The 26,065-nt window shown below is 36.1% G+C and overlaps 2 protein-coding genes and 2 long non-coding RNA genes across 5 annotated transcripts; 2 read left to right on the forward strand and 2 right to left on the reverse strand.

Annotated features, from left to right (window-relative positions):
* Window positions 1–247: 247 nt before the first annotated feature.
* On the reverse strand, window positions 248–3,081 carry LOC106409461. Its single transcript, XR_001282077.3, has 4 exons — window positions 803–3,081; window positions 672–722; window positions 512–578; window positions 248–378 (listed from the first exon to the last, which is right to left on the reverse strand). It is a non-coding gene; the product is annotated as an uncharacterized LOC106409461 (long non-coding RNA).
* A 1,113-nt stretch (window positions 3,082–4,194) lies between these two features.
* Window positions 4,195–12,768, reverse strand: LOC111207572. Its single transcript, XR_002659826.2, has 2 exons — window positions 5,230–12,768; window positions 4,195–4,768 (listed from the first exon to the last, which is right to left on the reverse strand). It is a non-coding gene; the product is annotated as an uncharacterized LOC111207572 (long non-coding RNA).
* A 232-nt stretch (window positions 12,769–13,000) lies between these two features.
* On the forward strand, window positions 13,001–14,245 carry LOC106407717 (U-box domain-containing protein 37). Of its 2 annotated transcripts, none has more exons than XM_013848591.3 (4): window positions 13,001–13,398; window positions 13,499–13,617; window positions 13,699–13,814; window positions 13,892–14,245. In XM_013848591.3, the coding sequence occupies exons 1-4, from the start codon at window positions 13,134–13,136 to the stop codon at window positions 14,118–14,120; spliced, it is 729 nt and encodes a 242-aa protein (XP_013704045.1). In that variant the 5' UTR covers window positions 13,001–13,133; the 3' UTR covers window positions 14,121–14,245. The 2 variants fall into 2 exon arrangements, with proteins under 2 accessions (XP_013704045.1, XP_048619778.1); XM_048763821.1 differs by having other exon boundaries at window positions 13,203–13,402.
* A 6,650-nt stretch (window positions 14,246–20,895) lies between these two features.
* On the forward strand, window positions 20,896–21,783 carry LOC125590579. The gene has a single exon (XM_048764191.1). The coding sequence runs from the start codon at window positions 20,896–20,898 to the stop codon at window positions 21,781–21,783; it is 888 nt and encodes a 295-aa protein (XP_048620148.1).
* Window positions 21,784–26,065: the final 4,282 nt, after the last annotated feature.

Here is a 26,065-nt window from a genome sequence, read left to right on the forward strand (position 1 = left end):
ATTTGCAGTTCCTTGTCGTTGTCATTTTCATCTTGTATAAGTGTAGCTTGTCAATGCGAAAAGATTATACCTTTCACTTTCTAGATTCGCAATCAACTTTTGTTTAGAACCGAGTATCCCTGAAATGTAAATATTTTAACTCTTTTGAGACTTGTTTTGATTTTAAACATGTTTTGAAAGATGGTTGAGACTATTTGTGTTTGTAGAGAACAAAGTTCAGAGGAAACTTTTCCGTGGGAGTTCTATGTGGATAAGAACATGACTGCATCGTTTATTAACTTAGAAGAAGATCTTCGATATGAAGATTTGCTTAAGTTAGAAGATTTTGTGTATTTGATTGGCTTCATCTGGAGTCTCTTCCAAGATCTTCGTATCAGTCTGTGAAAAATCAGGAAGACAATCATGATTATGTACTAAAGCTTCCTAAATTTATAGGCTTTGTATTATCTTGGAAAAACATGTTCATAATGATATAAATACCAATAGACTATAATTTCAGTATAAATTTTACCTCATCGCTAAGTTTTTTTCTTCCTCGATTTAGATTTAATGGCGTCTCATATGATTGCCCTGTGCCACTATGCAAAAAAAAAAAACCAGGAAGACAGTCAGGAAAATGATCTAAAGCTTCCTAAATTACTTGAAACGTAAAACAAGAATGAGGAACATACGTGTTGTATCACATTAAGAGTAATAACTTGATTTTCTGTCAATGGCTGAGACTGTAAGAGAAAAGAAAGTTGTAAGAGATTTAAGTAGAGTAACAACATTTTTTCATTACCTTAATATACTACTTTCTCACTTCAGTTTTCTGATTTTCATCAGCATTTGGTGGAGACATTGGAGAGTGATTTGTGTCATCCACAACTTGTACATTCTCCTGTTAAAAAAATCATGAAGACAATCACGAATATGTGCAAAAGCTTCCTAAACTACTAGAAAATTCATCTGGTGCTCTTCCAACATCTCTGAGTTTCATTTGCATCATTTGGATTGACTTCATCTTGTTCAGATTTTTTTTGTGGTTAAGAAATATGTGCATGAGCATATACCAAAACTTTTTGGAAGCTTTTGTACATAATCAGGATAGCCTTCTTGATTTAAGTAGACCACATATATTTATTTTTTTGGAAGCCTATCCTGGATAAGTTGGATGCTTTCCAACTTTTGTAACATACAATTTAAGTTTAACTGCATTTTTTTCTCAAAATTCCAAATCACAATTTGAAATTTCCCAAATATGCAGACATCACCCCTTAGTTTTTGATCTCATTTCATTTTTTAATTTAAACTTCTTTACTAGAAAGAAACACACTGATATTCAATCATCTGGAAAACCATCCAGAAATTCCAAAATTATTTCCAACATTTATAATATAAAATTTACGGTCAAATAAATTTATGTTTTAGCTACTACCAGATGATTCTCCTCAACCTAGCGGCTAAAACCCCTCTCATACAAAACATAATAAAACACATGCCTCAACCCGCGTTCGATTCCCTTTGGAATCATATAGATTTTTTATTTTTTAATTGAATAAAACTCAATGATTATACTCCTTTACTTACATCAACAAACAATTGAAACACACTTGGTCTAGTGGCTTAGGCCACACTTTATTCCCCCTTTCCCAGAGATCTCGGGTTCCAATCTTGGTATATGTATATTTGTTCTCTTTTTTCTCCAAAATTCCAAATCACAATTTGAAATTTCCCAAATATGCAGATATCAATCCTTAGTTTTTGATCTCATTTATTTATTTTTAGTTTAAACTTCTTTGCTAGAAAGAAACACACTGATATTCGACTATTCTGAAAACTCATCCAGAAATTTCAAATTCTTTCCAACATTTATTATATAAAATTTACGGTTAAATACATTTATGTTTTAGCTACTACCAAATGATTCTCCTCGGCTTAGCGGCAAAACCCCCTCTCGTACGAAACTTAATAAAACATTTGTTTCAACCCGCATTCGATTCCTCTTAGAATCGTATCGGTTTTTTATTTTTAAATTAAATAAAAATCAATGGATTATATTTCTTTACTTAGTAAGTGAAGGATTATGCTTACTCATTTTATTTTCTGGAAACTCATCCTAAAAATACTATAAGCTATCCTAGATAGCATGTGTGTTTTGATATCTTGCATATTTGCATTGTTTTAGTCATTTATTCTTGCATATTTTGAATCATTTAGATTAGTATTTAGGCATCTTTAGGTTTCATTTGCATACATAAGTCTTTATTAGGTGTTGGAGTATCCTTTGGAGTTTTTGGAGGAGTTTGGAGACATTGTGGTCCAAAAAGGGGGTGAATTATGATCATTGGACGAGTTGAGTATTAGAGCGGGCTCTCGCAGCAACCTAGAGCACCCGCTCTACATAGAACAACATGGAGCGGCCAGCCGGAGCGGGTAGAAGAACCCGCTCGCCATTCTTTGAAGACACGGAGCAAGGAGCTGGAGCGACCCTCCGTTGCGGGGTAACCAACCCGCTGCAATCCAGAGCGACCATCTAGAGCGGAATGACGAACCCGCTCGGCATTCCTTGGTGTAACGGACGACATCCAGAGCGACCTCATGGAGCGGGGCCTGGAAGCCGCTGCCAGACAAAGCGACCTGCCGGAGCGACTTGAGCAACCCGCTCGCCTTTTACCACTTACTCGAGTTTTTATGTTTTGTTGGGCTTTCTCAGATTTATTGACCGAGCCCACTAGGTTTTTAGAAGTCCTATAAATACTCTCTAAACCTAAAATTAGGATTTATTTTGTTTTCTATCTAATAAAAAGCCACTTTTGGGTGAAAGATCTAATCTTGATCATAATTTATTATCTTTGCTTGACTACTTTGACCATTAATCATGTTTAGATCTGGATCAACTAATGATTTAGTGTCTACCATGATAATGAGTGAGTAGTCATCTTTGGATTCATGGGCTAGGATGATTAGGATGATTAAGTGATGATCTAGAATATTTTAGAGTAGATTAATATATTTCCTTGCTTGATTGAGTGATCTTATAATCTAGAGTTGGCCATTTTAGATTAGAACTCTAGACATTTCATTGCCCGGAAGGTGTTCGATGAAATGTCTGAGCCAACTCAACATGCTCTTAGCTTACCCTACCAAAGGGATTTGATGTTAGGGGAGTTTAGAAAGTTGAATGATCCATTCTTAATGATTGCTTGATTAACACAAACCAAAAGAATTTGATGTTTGATCAATGAGAGTAAATGAGCTTTTGTCTTGGAAAAGAACTTGCTTAGAATTGCTATCTAGACTTAGGAGAATGTTCATTTTAGATTAAATCTTAGTCATCTGAAATCAAAATCATATGCCTATGATTCCTTCTTTATCCATTTGATTGAAATTTGCTAGTTAGTTGTGTTAGAACCTTGTTAGCTTGATTGAATCACTTCATCACTTGATTGCATTTAGATTAAGTTTGAACATGAATTCTCTTTGCATCAAAACTCTTAGAAATGGATTGACATCTTAATTACTATAATGATTTGATTATTGGACCCTTGAAAAGGCCATTTCATGTTTTACAATAATAACACATTTTAACATTTTCTTGATAGAATTGCAGAATGCTTCAAGACATCCTGAAAATTCTTCAATAATAATCTAAATGAAAAAATGTCCCTCAAATTCTGTTTAACTCTTTTGGCTTGAGAATACCCGAGACAATTTTGATATAAGCAGCTCTCGAGTATTGGTTTATTGTCACTCTTGGCTTTGGCTCTGGTCTTATAGGATACTTGAGCTCAGGCAATGCTAGTATTGCAGGTATTGAATCTCCCATCGTGTTGATGTCTTGCGTAACCAAGACAAAAAAAAATTCAAATTTTCTAGTATCGAATTTTCTTGAAAGCTATCTTGAAATTTTGAAACACCTTCTTAAAACTAAAAAAAGAAACAAAAAAACAAAAACCCCCACAAAGTTTCACAAGCAAACTCATCTCAGTCACACTAACGAACACTGGGATTGCAGATAAAATACCACCACATAATCAACATAATCCACATTATCTAGAAAAGAACACAATCAAAGGTACATTACCTCAAAACCTTGTGTTACCAAAATTTAGTAGCCTTTGATTTGAGCTCCAACAAACTCAACAGAGCTTTGTCTTTACCATAACAAATTCTCAGATAACGGTGTTTCTCTTCAGCTACAAACAGTACCAAAAATTCTAATGAGGTATTGAATATCCCATAGTGTTACTATCCTGTATAAACAAGCCAAATATTTTTATCGGATTTTATGGAAAGATATCATGAATCTTAAAAAACCCTTCCTAAAATCAAAAAAAAAACCACAAAGTTTCACAAGCACAACCAACAAGAGACTAACAATGTCATAAACAAATTCACAAGCCTATCAAAGATATCAATATGTGTAAGCCAAACAAGGCACCAAGCAAAAAAAAATTCAAATTTGTTAACATCGGATTGTCGGGAAAGCTTTCCAGAAACTACCCAAATCATTCCTAGAATTTAAAAAAACACTAGTTTCACAAGCCCAAGCAAGAAGAGACTAACAATGTCATAAAACGATGTTGATTCAGATGTAGCTCAATTGTATCTAGAAAACAACAAAATCAAAAGGTACATTACCTCAAAACCTTGTGTTTCCACATTTCAGCAGCCTTTGATTTGAGCTTCAACAACTTCCAAGGACCATTCCCTCGCTCGACAACAAACGCAACAGAGCTTTGTCTTTACCAGAACAACTTCTCGGGTTAATAGTGGTTCTCTTCAGCTACAAATAGTACCAAACAGTCTAATTAGGCACATTACAGTTGCGAATAAAGAGAACAAGAAAAAACTATAACTTTTATGTGTGTTCTTAACAAGAAAAAACTATAACTTTTAGAGAAACAAGAGAACTAAAACATCAACACACAGACATGGAAATAAATAGCCAAGAATAGTTCTACTGATCAAAGCAACATCATTTAACTTCCGTGCTACTAATTATCCAATCCCAGAGGCATTCTATCGAACATGTTAACGACATAACCAAATCCCAGCAAGACAGATACTTTTCTGAGAATATAAGATGGATTGCCTTAGATTTTTGTAATGCTCAAAGTGAATCTGTTCAATTAATACAACAAAGAAAACTTACTAGTTCTCAAGCAACTCTAAAACGCAAGCAATTATCATTGAAGATAGAAGTCCCATATTTGAATCTCAAAACTCTAGACTTTGAAATCATACCGAAATGGCGTCGTTGGAGAATCGATGCGCTTCGTCGGAGATGTTGACAATGTTCTTCGCCGGAGATGATGGAAAGAAATCGGAGTCGCCGTGAGATGATGTCAGTGTTCTTCGTTGGAGATGATGACATTTCGTTCGTCGCCGTGAGAGAGATCGAAGATGTTTCTGATTCTTTTTCAGTTATTTTATTTAATTTAAAGCGAGGGTGTTATAGTCTTTTGAACAGTTAATGAAGGTTATTGTCGCGACTTTTAATTTCAAATGCCATTTTTGAGACAAAAACTAAAAAGAGGATATTATGGAGAATTGTCCACATAATATTCCTAATATTAATTTTGTATCACTTTAATCTTTATAATCACATTTCACCTAAATATTAAGATAAATATTTTGTATATAATTATTTTTTACACATAAGATATAAGAACGTTAAAATTAAAACCAGAATTATTAATATAAAATAATATCATGTAAAATAGAAATATTATATACATCCAATTGGACTATCTCGTAACTTTTCACTCTAGTTGTAATTTTTTTTTTAAATAAATTAAGGATTTGGTAACTTGGTGAAACCAAAATATCTATTAAATAAGTTATAAATATTATGTTTTACATTCTTATTATGTATATAATACTTATTTATAAAAGTTTAGCGATTCTAGTTAATTTTAAAAAGTTGAAAACTAAAATATAAAATATAAGAATGTAAAGATATATTTGAAATTTAACTCAACCTTAAACTTTTATTTTGAAAATCATCCATTCTTAAAATAAGGTTAGTTGCTGAAGATGTCCTTTATAGAAAGAAGGGTTAGGGGCCGGGGATATATAGCATGAATGCGTTTGCTTTATGTGTTAATCAAAGGTCAATTTCCTTGTATGGAACATGCCCATCTCACAGAAAAGTCTTTCTTGTTATTTGCAACGAAAAAAAGACACAACAACTTTATAAGTCTTTGGCTCTTTTGCATTGCTTTTCTTCATCGACTTTTCTTTCATCCTAGGGGTCAAAATGATGTTTAAGGGCTGAAACTTTCCAAGCCTAACAATATTTTTTTTGGTTACTGATTTTCCAAGCCTAACATAAAACATCGAAATGATTCCTCAAATGTCAGATATAGAAAGCATCAAAACGTTTACTGCTGATGCATAAGGTTTGCTTCTTCTTCTTTTTTTTTCCTCAACAGCTAAGAAATTTATTTAATATTATCATAAAAGATTCCTGTGGGATTCGGATATTCGATCAAGAGTTGCCAATAATCAACGAACAAAGCACGTTGACCCATTTTAGAGTTTCATATTCTTGTGCTTGGCCAAGAAATACTTTTCTTTCTTTAAGTTGGAAAATTAAATAAATATTATGGGTGTTCAAAAAAATAAAATAAATAAATGTTATGAATCAAGTGTATGGTCCATAACCTAGACCATACAAGTTCAAGACTAGAGTTCAATGGGGGGTTTATATCCAGCCACATGGAAGACCCATTCAACCTTATGTCTTTATGAGTTTGACCATGTCATTATGTAGAGTATCTTTGTAATCAATTTTCCCATTGACTCCACCTTGTATTAACCACTATATATAGTGGTGTAAGCAATAAGAAATATACAACACATTTTCACAAATCTTCTCTCAAATCTTAACACGTTATCATCACGAGACTCTCTCCACCTGAGCAATCCCATCCGCCGGCGATCATCTCTTTTCCGGCCATCTCTTCCGGCCCTCAGCCTTGCTCCGCCGGCCAAGTCTATCCCTCTCACGGTTTTCCGGCCAGCTCCTCCACCTCTCTCTCAACCACCTCAATCCGCGGATCACTCCCTCTCTCTCACGGTGGTCCATTCAGAATCCTTGTGGTGTAAAAGGTAAACTAATCAAAACCTAAAGATCTAAGAACATCATATATCTGAATCATGGATCTATATGAATCCTAAAACTTATAAAAATCTATAGATCTAAAATTATCTCAAATATTAATCTTGAATCTAAGATCTATATGAATTTTGATTCTAAAATTATTTGAATCCTAAAAACTTATAAATCTCTAAAGATCTAAGTATCTCTAAAATAAAAAAAACTTATAAAACTTATTAATCATCTAAAGATCTATATGAATCTTGATTCTAAGAACTATTTGAATCATAAAAAATATTAGAGAAAATCATAAAATCATAAGCCTTTAAATCGGCTCTCCCTTTTTCTCCTATTTGATCCGACCTTAAATCCGGATTGTCTAAAGGATCAAAACCCATAATCAAACCCTTTGATCATCCGCATCACCAGCTATTCTAGCAGGATGAATAAGCCGACCATCAAAAACCTCACCATCAAAATCCTTAAATCTAAATATGTATCTTGATGGCCATTATACATATCAATCCCCTAAATCCTTCTTGCTTGGTTTTCCCAACCAGCAAATCCAAAATTCAAAACAATCAAAAACATCCTGAGCCATATTCGGCCAGATTCTTTGAAAATCAGTCAAACCAAATAAAATCGAAATAAATTCTAATCAATGCATATCTTTGACCATTGATGTTTGTTTTTGTAACTGATAAAATTTTAAAAACTTTTCTGATTTTTAAATGCATATTTAATTTTTATAAATGCATATTTGATTTTAATAAATGCATATCTTTGACTAGGTAGTATTTTAAATATTATAACATATAGTCTTGATTTAAATTAATATGTCATAAGATAAAATAAATTCTGGTTTGATATCATTTGATCACATTTATCTATATCTTAACCGGCCTTGAAATCGGTTCATTATAGTTTGAACAAATGATATAAATTTATCTTGATCTAATACCAACCTTAAAACCGGATTTTGTGATGATTAAATCATATACTGAACATTGATCACATAGTTGCTTGTTAAATTAATCTTGATCTAAAACCATCCTTGGAGACTGATTTTGTGATGATTGAATTATATACTGACCTTATATGCATACCTGATAGCATCTATTAGATTAGTAAATCATTAGATCAAACTTGGATTATTTTGAACCAACATTTTTTCATTCATCTGATTGTCATTTTGTTAAAACCGATCATGCATGCTTGCATATCATTGACTATTCTGATCATGGTGTATTTAAATTAAAATTTAATTGATTCATATTGCTTGCATCTAATTGATTCATATTGCTTGCATCTAATTAGATTAAATCGGTTATTGTTTAAACTAAGCATGTTTGCTTTAATTGAAATAATAAACCTGCCTTGAAACCAAATTGATTGAAAATCTAATTGAATTTGGTTTAGACATATCCTGAAAATTATAATTTTTCCTTGTCTTTGTTTACCCTGTAAAGGGGGGAAGGAATTCGTTTTATTTTATGCTCTTTAAAAACCAAATATCCTCATGCATTAGGAATCACATATAGATTGTTTAAGTCCAATGCTTAGTTCTGAACATGCATTCAACTATTTCTTGATCCATGCATTTGCTTGATTTCATTCATCTTGCTTGATCTCATTTAATAAAATGATGATTGATCCTTATTCAAATTCTAAAGGGCCTTAATACCCTATATATATATATAATCAATCCAATTTGAATTATAATTAAAAGGATTACTAGATGCAATGATCAATTGATCATTCTCATACTAAGATTGCTTAAGCAAATAGATTATATGATTTGGGGGAAAGCCTTATTGAAATCATATACATTGATTTATTCTATTGCTTATATAGAATTCTGAGTGCTTGAATTACTCGTTAAATATTCAGATGTCGAGATTTGAACCCTCAGATTACTCTGCCCTAAATCTCTCTGGAGATAATTACCTAGAATGGATAAAGAATACTCTTGTTGCCCTGAGATCCAGAGGACTCGGACAATGCATCAATGAGTACAATGATATCATTGACAGTGAAAGGCATAGAGCTATAATGATTATTCGTTATCATCTCACTGAAGAACTAAGAGACCTGTATCTCCATGTTGAGGATCCTTGTGATCTTTGGTTACAGTTAAGGAAAAGGTTCAAACCGGTATCGTGGCAAAAGGCCAACCATGAATGGGAGATCCTCACATTCCAGGATTTTGAATCCGTGGACAAATATAATTCTGATGGATATTGCTTATATTCTTGAACTATGTGGTGAAAGGATAACACATTATTCTTTATTATATAAGACCTACTCCACATTCCATCCAAAGTATGTGCTGTTGCTACACACGGCTAAGAAGTTCACCACTTATAATGACCTTTTGTCATATCTTTTGGCTTCTGAACAAAGAAAGCAGAAAATCAAAGATACCATCAACAGATTTGACAAGCTTCAGAAAAGATACATTGAGCTAAAGAATAATGAGATGAGGCCTCCTATAGCTGATGAAGCTGAAGTTGAGCGCCATATGGCAACACATGCATTGTGAAGGCCATATTATATAATTGTCTTTTGACATTCTCATTTTCATGTTTCCTGAGTTTATGTTTCATGAATTGCTTTGATACTTTGCTTTATACACGACTTCATTAATAAAATGAATTGCTTTGAGTTCATGATCATTATCTTATTCAAACTGTTGTTTGATAAGAAACTATATTTATATGCTTTTATTGTGCCAAGATAAATATAATTGAGGATTAATACCCCAACTCACTTTTCCAAAGAGTTCAAAGAAGCCTTTGACAAATGGCACGACATGCTCTGCCATCCAGGCTCAGTTATAAAATACTCTTGAACTAAACTGGACATTCCTTGAAAGAAAGGAAAAGAAGCTCGACCAAGGCTTTGTCTAAATGGCAACCCTATAAGGTCCATTGAATTAAGTAGAGAAAATGGTTTCTAACAATGGACAAAAGGGAATAAGAGTACCTAAATTAAAATCGCCTAAGTGGTCGAGACTACATTCTCTATTGATCTAGTGATCAATATGATATTAGGGAAATAGCCAGGGCAATCATGTTTGATTAACCCACGAAATTTATCACTTAGATGGCATTACCATACTTAGTCATTCGGATTATGATGCAAATATTTAAAAGGGCACAAATGTTATTCCATAAGATCTCACGTGTGTGCAATATATCTATGCACAAGGGAATTTATTGTCCCAAGCACCACGAATTAGAGTATGTTCATGGGAGTGAAGACAAATCCCGTGATACATGACCATACTAAAATCTGTGAAACATGGTCCACAACCATATTACATATTGGTTGAATTTGATATAAAGACCATTACATATAAGGTTCAAATTCTAAAAGTCCATATGTTGGGGACACCATGAGTTATAAAAGAATGAACCTGCATCAGGCCATAATAATTATATCAGGCCATATAAGTGATCATAGATATTCTCACCTCGGACTGATACGGGTCATGAGTCCATGCATATATCATCTCAAGATATTATGAAAGAATCCACCACAAATATATGTGCCATCTAAGATCATGTGATCTTAGAATCTCATAAAGAGGATTGGGAAAATATGTTGGATATATATTATGAATATACTTTCTCCATAAGTTTAAAAGAAACCTTGAGCCAAAATGGGTGATCTAATTATAGGCCAAGGAACAAGGATTACATAAGGTTTATGAATCCGAATATCCAACAATGAAAAGAGAAAAGTAATAAGCTGGTATAAAGAATGATAAAGAATGGTATCTACCATCTGGTATCAACCATCAATGTCTTGGCAAAGATCCTCGGACTAGAAAATAATTTATAGACGTCCATATGCTACAATGATAGCAAAATAAAACGCCAGACACATTGACCCGAGAGAAAGAATGACTATGTCATCCCAGCTTAGCACCACACGGCTTTGATGTCTTAAAGACACAACCAAGTTGCTACAAAGTCTATATAAGATAGACCAAATAAATGTTCCAAATAAAGTTCCATAAATTCTAAGGAACCTCGGAAAGAAAGAAAGGTGCATGAGATAAAATCCAAGTTTTATTAAAGGAAACCATTCCAGACATTGAGATATAAGGCTGGCCAGCTGAACAACTAGGTACCATACCATATAGCTTGGGACGCCAAGTTATAAGGTTATTAAGGTCCTAGATAATGAAATCTCAAATTGATTTATACCATGTCTGGAACTAAAAGGAACTACATATATATATAAGTGTGTCGACACATACATTCATAGAAAATGCGCAAGTATGTAGCACATGAATACAAAGATATGTATCGAGGATCATAAACCCACACAAGAGTACTCATAATGAATAATGAAAGAAACGTGGGGTTTAAAGTGATATATAAAAGGCGTATTGTATTGGCCATGAATATGTAAACGCCATATGATGCCCAGTGAATATATAAATCCTGAAAGAAGGATAAATCGTGAGACAGACCGGGAAAGGTCTATATAATCCAATGTGGTGGATACTACTACATATTTCACTACATATGATGTCTGGAAGAAATTCAAAAGATGTAGTATGCTATATATGACTCACTGGATTATGATGATAATATTATTGGTACCAAAAGGTTTACCAAACGGTATTGAGCTCAGAATCAAAAGATGAGAAAAGAAGTTCTATTGAACAACATTTTCCTAAAGCTGTTCATAGACTAAATTAAATTACTACATATAAGCAAGTGAAGTGTTCTATAAGAACAATTCAAATCAGTCCATAGAGGAATTTTAAATTCCTTGTGTTTTATACTAACCAGCCTAAGATAAGTTAAATGGTTATTCATTAAACCTTAGAAAAGGTTATAGACCATCACCATAAATTAGCCAAATTTTGGTAATACTTATGGTTGGTCGAATTCTCAGCATGAACCAACCAAGCTGTGGTATGAATGAATAAACTATCATAAAGATAAGCTATAAGATCGAAGTTCATCTTTGAACAAAAGGTATAGGACCATAATATGTGTCCATATGCGACCCAACGGGTCCGACCATCATATATGAAGATAATGCAGCTTACATTGCTCAACTCAAAGACGGGTATATCAAAGGTGACCGAACCAAACATATTCTACCCAAGTTCTTCTTTACCCATGAGTTGCAGAAAGCTGGAGAGGTCAACGTCCTTCAGATCCGGTCTAGTGAAAACTCAGCCGACCTCTTCACCAAATCATTGCCCTCTAGCACATTCAGGAAGTTCACGCAACAAGATTGGCACGCGTAGACTCAAGGACCTTCAGTGATGTCCAAATCAGGGGGAGTAATGTGTGTTGTACTCTTTTTCCTTTCTCTGGTTTCCATTTTTACCGCATTGGGTTTTGGGTTTTCCAAGAGAGGTTTTAATGAGGCAACATTACTATGTTACAAACCCTATATGGTTATGGCATCCAAGGGGGAGTGTTATGAATCATGAAGTGGATAGTCCATAACCTAGACCATACAAGTTCAAGACTAGAGTCCATTGGGGGTTTACATCCTGCCACATGGAAGACTCATTCAACCTTATGTCTTTATGAGTTTGACCATGTCATTATGTAGAGTATCTTTGTAATCAATTATCCATTTGACTCCACCTTGTATGAACAACTATATATAGTGGTGTAAGCAATAAGAAATATACAACACATTCTCACAAATCTTCTCTCAAATCTTACCAATAAATAATTTTCAACACTTTTTTGTTCTAGTAGTAGTAATAACCTTGTTATTTGTTATTTGGTGATTTGTTTTCTTTACAGATATTATTGAATTCTAAAATTGACACAAACGTGTGTGAATAAAACCTTGTAATATGGTCATGATATGTAAATGTCTTGGAAAATTCAGACTTTCACAAAACTCACACGCAAAAGATACCAAAAAATCAAGTCATATATTCGACAGAACAAAATACACATGTAGAATGCAATACTATAAATTAAAGAAAAGTAGGAAGGTTTGAATGGGGTAGAGAGGGGACAAAACAAAAAGAGCCAAAAAAGTCAACGAGAAGAAGATGCAACGGAGGATCAATGAGATAGAAGAAGAAGATGAAGAAGGATATGGAAGGACAAGCCTGGAGACTGTGCGAGAGAGTCCATTTGAAGGAAGCAGTGGAACAGTGTCTTTGAGCGGAGAAGACAACGTATATGTTGGAGTTGGTAAAGGAGACTCAAGCATGGGAGCATTGCGTTGGGCTCTTGACAATCTCATCCCTTCTTCTTCTACTCTTCTTTTCCTCATCCATGTCTTCCCTGAGACTCACTTCATCCCTTACCCTTGTCTGTATATGTCCTTCTCTTACCACTTCTTTACCTTTGATCTTTAAAATCTATTGTTTGTTGGAACTCAAGTGTGTTTATATGTATGATCTCTGTGTAGTGGGGAGGCTGGCGAGGGAGCAAGCTAGTCAGGAACAACTTGATGCTTTTATGTCTCAGGAAAGAGAGAAGAGAAGAACTCTGTTGAACAAGTTTCTCCAAACCTGCTCTGCTTCTAAGGTCCCATCTCTCTCTTTCTCCCTTTCTTGGAATTCGATTAAGAGTAGTAAACTAACGGATGAGAGATTAAGCCAAAAACAGGTGAAGGTAGAGACAATACTGGTAGAGAGTGACTCGGTGGCAAAGGCTATACAAGACCTCACTACCATTCTTAACATTAAGAAGCTTGTTCTTGGGATCGACAAGTCTAATGCAAGGTATGCCTCTACACATATACAAGATGACTTACACAAGTCACTGAGTTGTCAGATGAATCTAACTCTCTTTCTTGTAGGAAAGCAAAGTCACTAAAAGGAAACAGTGTTGCGGAACAGATAATGAGAAGCTCCGCAGCAGAAACATGTGAGGTCAAAGTCATATGCCAAGGAAAAGTGATAGAGATAGAAAAGCCGGCAACGCAGAGAAGCCCCTCCAAGCCCTCAATACAGCTGCAGCCTAAGAAAGATCAATCCAGTGACTCTTTTGCTTGGTTTTGCTTAAGTAAGCCCAAAACAACCAGTTAATGGAATGAGAAACCAAGATGCAGATGTAATACATTTATTTGTTATGTTCTGTGTTTGGATAGAGTGAGTAAAAAAAAGATACTATGATAAGAAAAACTAATAAAGTTATGAAAGAGTTGCAAACATTTGATAAACTACAGAAACAAACATACAGTTTCATGCCAATCTATGAAGAAGAGCATAACAACACTTGATGGACGAATTGGTAATTATTAGGCTTCTAGAAAATTCAAAGTGTGAAGGTTAGAAGTAAAAGAAAAACTTGAGTCATTTCTGGTATACTACAAAATACTAAAACCCTTACCTTAATGAGTGCAGAGAGCATATAAGCAAGAACTCGCTGCAGTTTATGTCATATTTGGTGTCCAACATTGATATAAATAAACAAGAACTCGCCGCAGTTTATGTCGTATTTGCTGTCCAGCATTGATATCTCCAAGGGAATTGACCAAACAACATTGATATATAAACAGTTGTCATCTAAATGGGTAGACTTGCCCGACATTCTTGAAGGAGAGAGTACTGATGGCTGGTCAAGAGTGTGTTACAGAGGTTGCTGACACATCTCTTTTGGTAGCTTATATCATACTTTTGTAACTTGTATAATGTCTCAGATCCTTTTTTTTTAAAAAACAAATTACTATTTTCTATGCAAAGGAGCAAAAGAAAAATGTTCCTAAGCGATTGGAAGGTTTTAAAGGGGGAGAGCCTTAGAAGGCTAGAAGCATCAAACATTGATAAAGTCTTTATGAAAAACACTAAAATGTGCTGCATTTCTTTAAAAAAAAAGAAACTATAGTAGAACAAAACAATCCAAACAAAAAATGATAAAAGAAACATATTAAAAAAAAAAAAAGAATAACACACTCACAAAAGCAACTAGAGATGCATAAAGTCGCGAGTGTCGTCCAATCCAATAACTTCACATCTTTGGTACTTTAGAAAGCAGTTTGATCCGTCTTTGATTTCAATTTTTCTCAAATGGTTCTTTTGTATATTGTAAAGTAAAACGTAGAAGTGTGTTGTACCTTGAGGGTAAAACTTCAACCGGTCGAGGATAAATCTCTTTTGAGGTGCCAAGATAACGTCACCGTTTCTAGTTGTACCATGTACCTTCAAACAATAGCTATTGTCTGCATTATTCACTTTGACCATATCCATTTGAGAAGGATGCAACACCAGTTTTTTCCTTGACCATATATTCTTCTCTTCATCTTCCATAACCCATAGTTTCATCACACCATCTTTTACAAGGTCAGCATGGCCAAAAAAGGATATTTTTCCAGCGTATTCTATAAGATTAATATAGAACCCATGCCAAAAGACATCTTCAGGTTTTGGGAGCAAACGGGTTTATTCAGAACTAAAATCGAAACTCACAAGCACATGATACTTAAAAGAAACCAAAGCTAGGTAATACATACGCCCATTGATAGTTAATCTTTGTTCTTCAGGGTAATGTGGTGGAGACATGGGCTTGATATCTTTCTCCATCGACTTGATACTCCTTCTCGTAGTATGAAGACCCAATGTTCTAGCTCTTTGTGTGCTGAAACTATGCAAACTACTTTATATTGATCATGAACAGTGTCGTGTCCGATACGGTACATAAAGTTCTTGGAGACCACATTTTCAGCTATGTTGGATTCTTCTATGTCGGGTAAGACGACAAGTTGCCTAGTGGTAGTGTTATAAATTTGTGCATTTGTCCCATTTGTAAAGCACATCAAACCGCGATAAACATGAGAGACCGAGACACCGTAGCCTACCACTGCTGGGATTGTCAAATCTTGATCAACTACAAAGGATGACATAGTACTAACATCCAACTCAGGAGAAGACGATGATGATGACAATAATTTATTTTTGTAGTTGAAGCACAACCACATGTATATACGTGGCGATGATGAAAGGTTGGTGAAATATTTGGAACATATGAAGGATGACCAGAGCTTTGAGACTGATTTGAACCTTATAAGAGATTTAGTAGGAAGCCTAGTGAAGATCTCTATCACGAAAAAAACAATAGTTGGGAAAAAAAACCCTCCTTTCTCTCTCCACCGGCGAAACTGAGATCTCAATCCTTCTCCATCCACCGCCGTCTCTCCAGGCGACGGTCGCCCCTAGATCCGATGGCTAAGAAGAAAAAGAAACCGAAAATCAATCCGGAGGACGAGACCCCCTCAGGCTCCTCTGCCTCTTCCGGATCTCAAGATTCTGCGCAAGTCTCTTTGGAGCTCGTTGCAGACTCCACCTCAGATCTTCGAACCCTAGGCTTTTCTGTCTCCTCCGTGTCTCTAGCAATGTCCTCTAAGCATATAGTCGATCCCTCTGGTGCCGTCGCAGCCACCATCATCGACTCTGCTCAAAGCGAACCTTGCTACGGGACCCGTGTTGCCGCTGAAGCCTCCACCTCTGACATTGAGCTCATAGTCGAACCTACTGGTGCCGTCACAGCCACCATCACAGACGCTGAGCCCATAGTTGACTCTTCTAGTGCCGTCACAGCCACCACCACCGAATCTTCTCAAAGAAACCTTATCTCTGAGATTCAAGCTACCGACTTTGAGGCGATTGTCGAACCCGTTGGTGCCATTACAGCCACCATCACTGTCTCAGCTCAAGGAAACCCTAATACTGAGATTCTAGATACAGTCACAGACACCTTAGAAGATGGAGAGCTTGTTCCTCCTCCATCTTCAGAACCAGCTACAGATCACTCTGTACCGGCCGAAATCGCTGCTGATTTGGTTCAACCAGTCCAAACAAGAACCAGAGGAATTAACACCAAGTTAGGACCACAAAGTGCGGCGGACCACTGGCGCAAATTTGTCAAGTCTAACACAAAGAAACTCGAGCCAGAGGGCACTCCCTTCACTCTTGATTCTGGGGAAGCTTGCATAAGAATTCCTAACTCTGTCATAGAGAAGAACAAGAAAGCTTGGGACTCTTTTATAATTGGGCAATTCTATGAGGAACCACCTGCTCGAGGAGCTGTTCACTCTATTGTCAATGGTATTTGTAGCAAGCACCGACGCGGTATCTCTGTCTCTAAGATGGACGGTCATGCCTTTTTGTTTAGAGTTCCTTGTCCTAATGCTCGGCGACGCATTCTCAGCCAATGCCTATGGCAAGTGGACGGGCAGACGATGTTTGTAGCCAAATGGTCCCCAGAAGTTCAAGCAGAAAAACCTGAGCTTTCTACGGTACCAGTTTGGCTCGACTTCACAGGAGTCCCTCTTCAGTTCTTCAACAGGGATGCTCTGAAGGAGATAGCAGGGTTAGTGGGTCATCCCTTGTGCCTACATCCTTCGACGGAAAATCTTACAAATATTGAGGTTGCCAAGGTCTACACAGTTATTGACCCGAGGAAACCGTTACCAGAAGCTGTCAACTCTCAGTTTGACTCTGGTGAGGTTGTTCGTATCACTGTATCTAGTCCATGGTTACCCTCTCTTTGCAGCAAATGTCGGAAAGTGGGCCACACGATCTCAAAATGTCCTAATGCTCCTCCAAAGTGTGAAATCTGTGGCTCAGTCAAGCATGGCGCATCTGATTGCACTCGTCTGCGCACTGGTCTGCGGAAGGATAAGGCTCCAATTGCCAGTCAGGTTCCTATTGTTGGTAATGCTCCGTCTGTTCAGACATCTAAGAAGCATGTAGGTTCAGTAGCTCGCTCCTCCTTGCCTCTTGTAGTCAAGAAGAAGTCCTCAGAGGTAGTGCACACTGGCTCTGGCCAAGAAGCTGAAGCTGGTACCTCGAAGAAAGGCCAAGCTGGGCAAACTCAGGCCCCTGCCCGAAAGGATCTCCTTGTCGTTGATTTGAATGGACCTGGCTCTGTTTCATTTGGTCACTCCATTCCAAGTTCCGACTCTGGCCTTGATTCAAGTTCTGATAGCCAGTATGAAGATAATCCCCTTGATATAGAAGATCGCTTCATCGATGTGGTTACTAAAGGGATGAAGAAGTCTGCTAGGAAAGCTAGGGTCAGAGGCCCTTTAAACCTCTGATTTTCACCTTTTAATGGATATTTTTTGCTGGAACATTAGAGGAATAAATGATAAAATAAAACGTCGTGGAATAAAGAAATGGCTGAAGAAGTACCAGCCTCTTTTTGGTGGTCTTGTCGAGATCCACGTCTACCCGGATAAAGCCCATGTTATCATAAGCAGAGTCTTCCCTGGATGGCGATACGAATGTAATTACGAGTTTTCGGATTTAGGAAAAATTTGGTTACTATGGCATCCTTCTGTGGCTGTCTCAGTTTGTCACAAATCCCTCCAGTCGATTTCTTGCATTGTTAAGCTGCCCCTGAGTAACTTGGAATTTGCTGCAACAATGGTTTATGGCTCTAACTGTAGGAGGGTCAGAAAGCAGCTCTGGGCCGACTTGAGATTCTTGGATGCGAGCCCTCAGCTCAATCACCTTCCGTGGGTAGTATTGGGGGACTTTAATCAAATTCTATTTGCTGATGAACACTCTTCAGCGGACCGCTTCTCCTCCCCTCTAGGAATGAGAGAATTTGGGCAATGTGTAACCTCAGCTGAGCTTACAGACCTGGCTTGCATTGGAAACTCTTTTACTTGGTCGAATAAACAAGGCGATACTCTGGTGTCCAAGAAGCTTGAGAGAATCATGGTTAACGATGAATGGCTGACCACGTTTCCAAATGCTCTAGGTGTCTTTGGTGATCCAGGAATCTCCGATCACAGTCCCTGTTGCGTCTTCCTCAATACTACCTCTTCAAAGCCGAAAAAACCCTTCAAGTTCTTTAGTATGCTGAATCAGAACCCAGACTTCCCTATTCTCATCAGAGAGTGCTGGCGTGCTCTGCCTTTTGAGGGTTCTAAGATGCTGACGGTATCTAGGAAGCTGAAAGCGATTAAAAGTGTTATTAGATCTTTCAGCAGAGACAATTACTCTCTTCTGGAGAAGCGAGTTGTTGAGGCTTTTGATGAGCTCCTAGCTTGCCAACGACGGACCCTAAATAACCCGACACCTGAGGCTGCACTCTCTGAGAAGGAAGCTTACCACAAATGGAGTATTCTAGCTAGAGCTGAGGATTCTTTTCTCCAGCAAAGATCTAAAGTTAACTGGTTGGGATTTGGGGACTGCGATTCGGCTTACTACCATCGTTCTCTCAGGACCAGGCAATCTATCAACTTGATCTCTTGTCTTCTAGATGATGGTGGGAATCTGTTAGAATCCAAAGAGGATATTGAGAAGCACATTGTCGGTTACTATGAAACTTTGTTGGGCGGGAATCAGACTTGTTCTACTGCTGTGGTTTCTGAGTTGTCAAACCTACTACCTACCACTCTCAACAGCTCGATTCTGGACATTATAAATGAACCTGTCACTGATACAGCTATCCAAGAGGTCTTTTTCGCTATGCCGAAGAATAAGTCACCTGGACCAGATGGATACCCGGCTGAATTCTTTACAGGGAATTGGAAATCTGTGGGCAGAGATGTAATGGATGCAGTCCATGAGTTCTTCTCGTCAGGATATCTTCTTCAGCAATGGAATACCACAATCCTTTCCTTGATCCCGAAGAAGACTAATGCGAACCGTATAGCCGACTTTCGTCCGATCTCTTGCTGCAACACAGTCTATAAAGCTGTTTCTAAATTGCTTGCAGAACGTCTGAAACTTGCCCTGCCTTCGTTTATCTCCAATGCCCAGTCTGCATTTATTCCGGGGAGATTACTTCTTGAAAATGTCCTTATGGCTACGGAGCTAGTCCAAGGCTACAACTGGAAGAGCATCTCTAAGCGCTCAATGCTGAAGGTCGACCTAAAGAAGGCTTTTGACTCAGTTAATTGGGATTTCATTATTCTGATCCTCCAAACGCTTGGATTCCCCCCCCATCTTTTGTGAACCTGATCCACCAGTGCATTTCAACAACCTGCTTCTCGGTTTCTATCAATGGAGAACTCTGTGGTTACTTCAAAGGAGCAAGGGGTCTGCGGCAAGGCGACCCTCTGTCTCCATACCTCTTTGTTTTAGCCATGGAAGTATTCTCTCAATTGCTCAACAGGGAGTTTGCCTCTGGTCAGATAGGGTACCACCCAGCTGCAACGAACCCCCTTGTTACTCACCTGGCTTTTGCTGATGATGTCATGATTTTTTTCGATGGAGAATACGGTTCACTCCGCCACATATCAGCTACCCTTGAGAGATTTGCAACTTGGTCAGGTCTGTATATGAATCGCAACAAAACAGAACTTTACACTGCATGACTGAATAGTGTAGAATATGTTGAAATGAACAGCATTGGTTTCACTGTTGGCTCGCTCCCGGTCAGGTATTTGGGTTTGTCTCTTATGCATAAGAAGCTCAGAATATGTGACTACAGGCCATTGCTTGACCAATTAAGAGCTCGCTTTTCCTCCTGGTCCTCTAGAGCTTTATCTTTTGCGGGTAGAAGACAGCTAATATCCTCTGTGATCTATGGCATTCTTAACTTCTGGTTCTCCACTTTCCTCTTGCCCAAAGGATGTGTCAAACAAGTGGAATCCTTATGCTGTAGGTTTTTGTGGAATGGGAACATCACAACTAGAGCATCTGCAAGAGTCTCATGGGTGAACTGCTGTCTCCCAAAAGAAGAAGGAGGACTGGGATTAAGGGATTTTATTTTATGGAACAGAACTCTGAATCTGAAGCTTATTTGGCTTCTATATCAAGAAAATGAATCTCTATGGGCAGTTTGGTGCAAAGAACACCGCTTGAAAGCTATCAGTCTTTGGAGCCTAGATGAAGCAAAACAAGGATCATGGATTTGGAAGTCTATTCTAAAACTGAGAACTACGGCGGAATGTTTCTAAGATGCCAGGTTGGGAATGGGCGAATGGCTAGTTTCTGGTATGATCAATGGACTCCATTGGGAACTCTCATCACATTCCTAGGTCCCTCGGGTCCTCGAGCACTTGGTGTTCTACTTCATTCTACAGTTGCTGATGCTTGCACACCTGTTGGATGGAAACTCAGACACGCTAGATCACCAGCTACAGAGACTCTTCAGCTTCATCTATGCACGGTACCTATCCCCTCTATCTCTACTGTCTCGGATGCTTATGTTTGGGAAGTGGAAAATGTGGCTCTGGAGGCTTTCTCTACAAAGTTAACCTGGCAAGCTATTCGTAACAGACGAGAGCGACAATCATGGACTGAAAATGTTTGGTTCAAGGGAGCAATCCCAAGTCAAGCATTCATGATGTGGATGACTCATCTCGACCGTCTTCCCACAAGGGAGCGCATTGCTATATGGGCTGTAAACACACTAGATTCTTGTTGTGTTTGCAATGTATACTTGGAGTCCAGAGACCATCTATTTCTGCGGTGTGAATTCAGTGAGCATCTCTGGGTCCTAGTCCTTCAAAGATTGGGCTATAACCCGTTCCGGTTTCACACATGGACGGCATTTATGGACTGGCTTGGTTTGAGAGAAAATATATGTCCCCTCACGCTTCGTCGGTTAGCTGCTCAGGCGACTGTTTATTCACTCTGGTGGGAGCGTAATAACAGGTTGCATAACTCGATCTCAACGCCGGTGTCGCATACTTTCAAGAAGATTGATAGACTCGTCCGTAACTCCATCATTGCAAGGAAGAACCGCAAAAATTTCAGTAACCTAATGAGACTTTGGCTGAAGTATGAATGATCAAACTAACCTACCTAGTAGTTAGTACCTTGTAGTCTTTCTCTGTTTTTCTTTTTTTGCCAGAGAGGGGGTAGCCCGCTTAAACTTTTTGTACAAACAAAACTTCTCATTTTCTAATGATATTCACATACTTAGCAAAAAAAAGAAGATCTCTATCACGAGATCAAAAGGAATCTCCTGCAAAGGTTTATGGCTCTTGCATATGTCTCTCTGTCTTCTTCTTATTACTTTCGGTCTCCTCTTCATTTTTCTTCTGGTCTCACGGTGTAAGGTGACGGCGCTAGGTCAACAGAAAAAGCTATATTTTTTTAGTATCTCACAATATTGTTTGGTATATAATTTAAATCCTAAAAAAACTTTTCTTTTTCTTTTTTTTTTGAAGTAAGAAATCAATACAATTAAAACATAATACCAAAAGGGGGGGCATGTTTTAGTTTTTAGTGTTTATAGATAAAGATTGATTAGATTTATTAGTTAAATTAATAGTTATTAAACATCTAATCCATTAATTTAGAAACCTAATTTTTAATTTGTTAGACCAATTTATTAATATATAATGTCTTTACCATTATTAGTAGCGAACAAAATCTTATTTCATATTTAGAAAATATTGGTTTTGGAATATAAAGTATAAACTCTATAAATTAATACTCGGTAAATTAATAATCTCTATAAATTAATAAATTTTGCCGGTCTCAACTTGGACCGGTTCAAAATTTGACATAAATCGATAAAATAATAAGATAATAATTTTGTAAGAAATTATATGTAAATATATAGTCTCATTAAAATTATAAATTAATAATTTCTATGTATACATATTTTATATAAGTAAACTATTATTATATTGTTTGTTTTATATTCACAATTGAATTATCTTTATATTTCTTTAACACTTAATATATTTTTGATAAGATTTAGTAATATTATATCTAAAACCACATTTAAGCTATGTGCAAGATATTTTGTATACACTAAATAATATAATAAAATTAATATAAATGTCAAAGTTCAAAAACTAACAATTAATGTCTATATACTAAAACCAAATATTTTTTATATTAAAATAAATATATCTTAAATTAAGAAATCTAAATAAGGAAAATTTTATAAATTAATATCTCTATAAATTAATAAAATTTCAAAATCCCAGCATTATTAGTTTATAGAGGTTCTACTGTATTGCGATTCGAAATACATAAAGTTTGATATTAATCTATTCAAACCTAATCGTCCAATAAGACAATACAATCTGTAATGACCATTCGGTATTATCACATTATTTTAGCTACACATAATTACTCTAACAATGCATTTCTCATATTATATCACATTATTTCATTACTGATTGGTATTTTTTCATATACCAAGACTTTCTTTGACGTTTACAAATTATATTACTTATACAAAGAATATAAACATTTTGTAGAATAATGTTGCATATACATACAAATGTAAATGTGACCAGGTATACAAACTTTTGAAGCTGAAACATTTGACATATACTAATAATATAAATGTAAACTATATAAATATCCAAACTATACTTATGAAATAATATAGTTCCAAAATGTTCTCTACAAATTCAACTTAGTTATAATAGACAATATATTTCATTTGTGTTTCAAAAAATAAATATATTTCATTTATAATTTTAGAATACTATATTTACATTATAATTAATGAAAATATTCCCTAATCAATTTTGGGGTTTTTGCCAAAATTAACCCACAACTTGATTTTAATCCCAAACCTATACCCAAACTTGAATCAAATGCAAAACTAACCTAAAAGTCTAGTGAAATTACAGCTCAACCCCTTGTGACCAAACAAAAAAACAGAAGCCATTTTTACGAATATAGCCCCAGTAAATCGTCTGAGTCGTCTGAGATGTTGGAAGTCGTCTGGACGACTGAAGTGTAAGTCGTCTGGTACCAGTTTATTTTAAAAATAATTTATAAATCTTGTAAAAAAATATTTTGATGCGTGAAAAATAAAAATCAAGTAATTATAAACAGTTTTAAGTGATATAAATTAAGATATGATAAAATTGATTTGTTTTGAAGATAGATGAGTGGAAGTAGTGAATCATGAAATACTTTGGTTTAGGAGTTTGGCAAACATATGTTGTAGTATTGTATGTATTGTTAGGGTTAGATTTTGGAAAACTAAAATGTTTTTTTCAAAAATTAGTTTTCACCTATATGTGTTTATTTCTATGTATAGTAAACACTTTTCAAGTTTGATTTGGTTTTATGAAGTGCTTAATTAGATAAATAAGTTTAGGGGTTATGTTTAGGGTGTGGACGACTTATATTTCAGTCGTCTGTTGAATAATTTACCCGGACGACGTATATTTCAGTCGTCCACATCGTACAGAACCTTTAATTTTACCAATGTACGTTTTAACCTAACCGGATCATTTTACTCGGACGACTTACATTTCAGTCGTCTGGTGAAGAAATTAAAACAGACGACTTACATGTAAGTCGTCCAAATATTCCCGCCTAAATTTTTTTAAAAAAATTATTTTCCCGCTTAAATAATTTAAACCAGACGACTTACTTGTAAGTCGTCTGGAAAATCTTCTATTTTAGTTTCCCGCTAAAAATATTTAATTTCCCACTAAAAATATTAAACTCTTCTAGACGACTTACATGTAAGTCGTCTGTTTTAATTTCTTCAACAGACGACTGAAATGTAAGTCGTCTAGGAAGTCGTCTGAGTCAAAAATATTTAACCTAATTGGATTTTTTGTCTCCCTATATAAAGAAAAATTTACACATTCTCTCTCCTCCTCTCAAATGGCTGCAACAAAAATATAATGTTCATCATTCTAAAACTCTCCAACCTCTCTCTTTGAATTGAAAACACCAAACTTTATATGAATTTTTCAGTTTTGTCTCATGTATTTCTTACTAATCTATCTCTTTTGCAGGTTTTTAATCAAATGGTACTCATCTTCCACTAATTTAAAGGTAGATCTATTAATTTTAGATATGTATTTTTGTGTGTTCTAAAAATGTAGATTTATCTAATTTTCCACTCATTTTCTCTATTTTTAAGTCATTTGAACATTTTTGGATATGCAGGTTTTTCAGATCTGGATTTGATATGCAGGTTTTTCAGATCTGGAAGACTTTTGAGACGACTTACTTGTTAGTCGTCTGGAAGTCGTCTGGACTTCTTGGAAGTCTTCTGACAAAGTCGTCTGGACTTCCAAGAAGTCGTCTGGACTTCCAGGAAGTCGTCTGGACTTCCAGGAAGTCGTCTGGATTTTTCTGAGCGTTTTGGTAAGTTCTTATGTCTGATTTTTCTTCATTTGGTAATTTCTTATTGTATAAAGTTCTTACTTTTTTCTCAAACTAAAACTCTCCAAACCCACTCTAATCTCTTTGACTTGAAAACACCAAACTTTATATGAATTTTTCAGTTTTGTCTCATGTCTTTCTTACTAATCTATCTTTTTTGCAGGTTTTTAATTAGATGGTACTCATCTTCCACTAATTTAAAGGTAGATCTATTATTTTTAGATATGTATTTTTGTGTGTCCTGTAAAGGTAGATTTATCTAATCTTCCACTCATTTTTCTGTTTTTAAGCCATTTGAATGTTTTTGAATATGCAGGTTTTTCAGATCTGGATTTAATATGCAGGTTTTTCAGATCTGGAAGACTTCTGGGACGACTTACTTGTTAGTCGTCTGGAAGTCGTCTGAAAGTCGTCTGGAAGTCGTCTGGAAGTCGTCTGGAAGTCGTCCGGAAGTCGTCTGAAAGTCGTCTGGACTTCCTAAAAGTCGTCTGGACTTCCTGTAAAGTCGTCTGGAAGTCGTCTGAACTTCCTAAAAGTCTTCTGACAAAGTCGTCTGAACTTCCTGGAAGTCGTCTGGACTTCTTAGAAGTCGTCTGGACTTCTTAAAAGTCGTCTGGTCTTGTCTACTCAGGTGGAATCCAAGCTTGTCTTTGTAGAGGAATGATCTATAATAGTTTTGTTTGTGGTCTGTTTTGTGAATTGCATGTCTACTCTTTTAGTTGTGAATTTTTTGTAAAATCAGTAATAATGTTTTCCAAGATGTATTAAATGTGCTAATAATGTGTTTACACATTTACAAATCAATGAAATAATAGACTTCAGTAGCTTTTTTCTTATCTTTGGATCTCTCATATGCAATAATAAACTCCAATGGCCTTTTCTCATCTTAATAAACAAGAATGTTGGTAGCTTCATATTGATACAACATTTTGAGAAGCATTTAACCCTTCTTCCAACTCATAACAATAGTC

The sequence above is a fragment of the Brassica napus genome, chromosome C7 (genome assembly GCF_020379485.1).
Source record: "Brassica napus cultivar Da-Ae chromosome C7, Da-Ae, whole genome shotgun sequence".
Lineage (NCBI taxonomy): Eukaryota > Viridiplantae > Streptophyta > Magnoliopsida > Brassicales > Brassicaceae > Brassica > Brassica napus.

What these genes read in the sequence shown, in the direction of transcription:
- LOC106407717 (XM_013848591.3), top strand. Translation starts at nt 13,134, where the DNA reads ATGCAACGGAGGATCAATGAGATAGAAGAAGAAGATGAAGAAGGATAT. An exon ending in TCACTTCATCCCTTACCCTT is followed by an intron (nt 13,399 to 13,498) that starts GTCTGTATATGT and finishes ATCTCTGTGTAG; the next exon opens with TGGGGAGGCTGGCGAGGGAG. An exon ending in AAACCTGCTCTGCTTCTAAG is followed by an intron (nt 13,618 to 13,698) that starts GTCCCATCTCTC and finishes AGCCAAAAACAG; the next exon opens with GTGAAGGTAGAGACAATACT.
- LOC125590579 (XM_048764191.1), top strand. Translation starts at nt 20,896, where the DNA reads ATGGATTTGGAAGTCTATTCTAAAACTGAGAACTACGGCGGAATGTTT.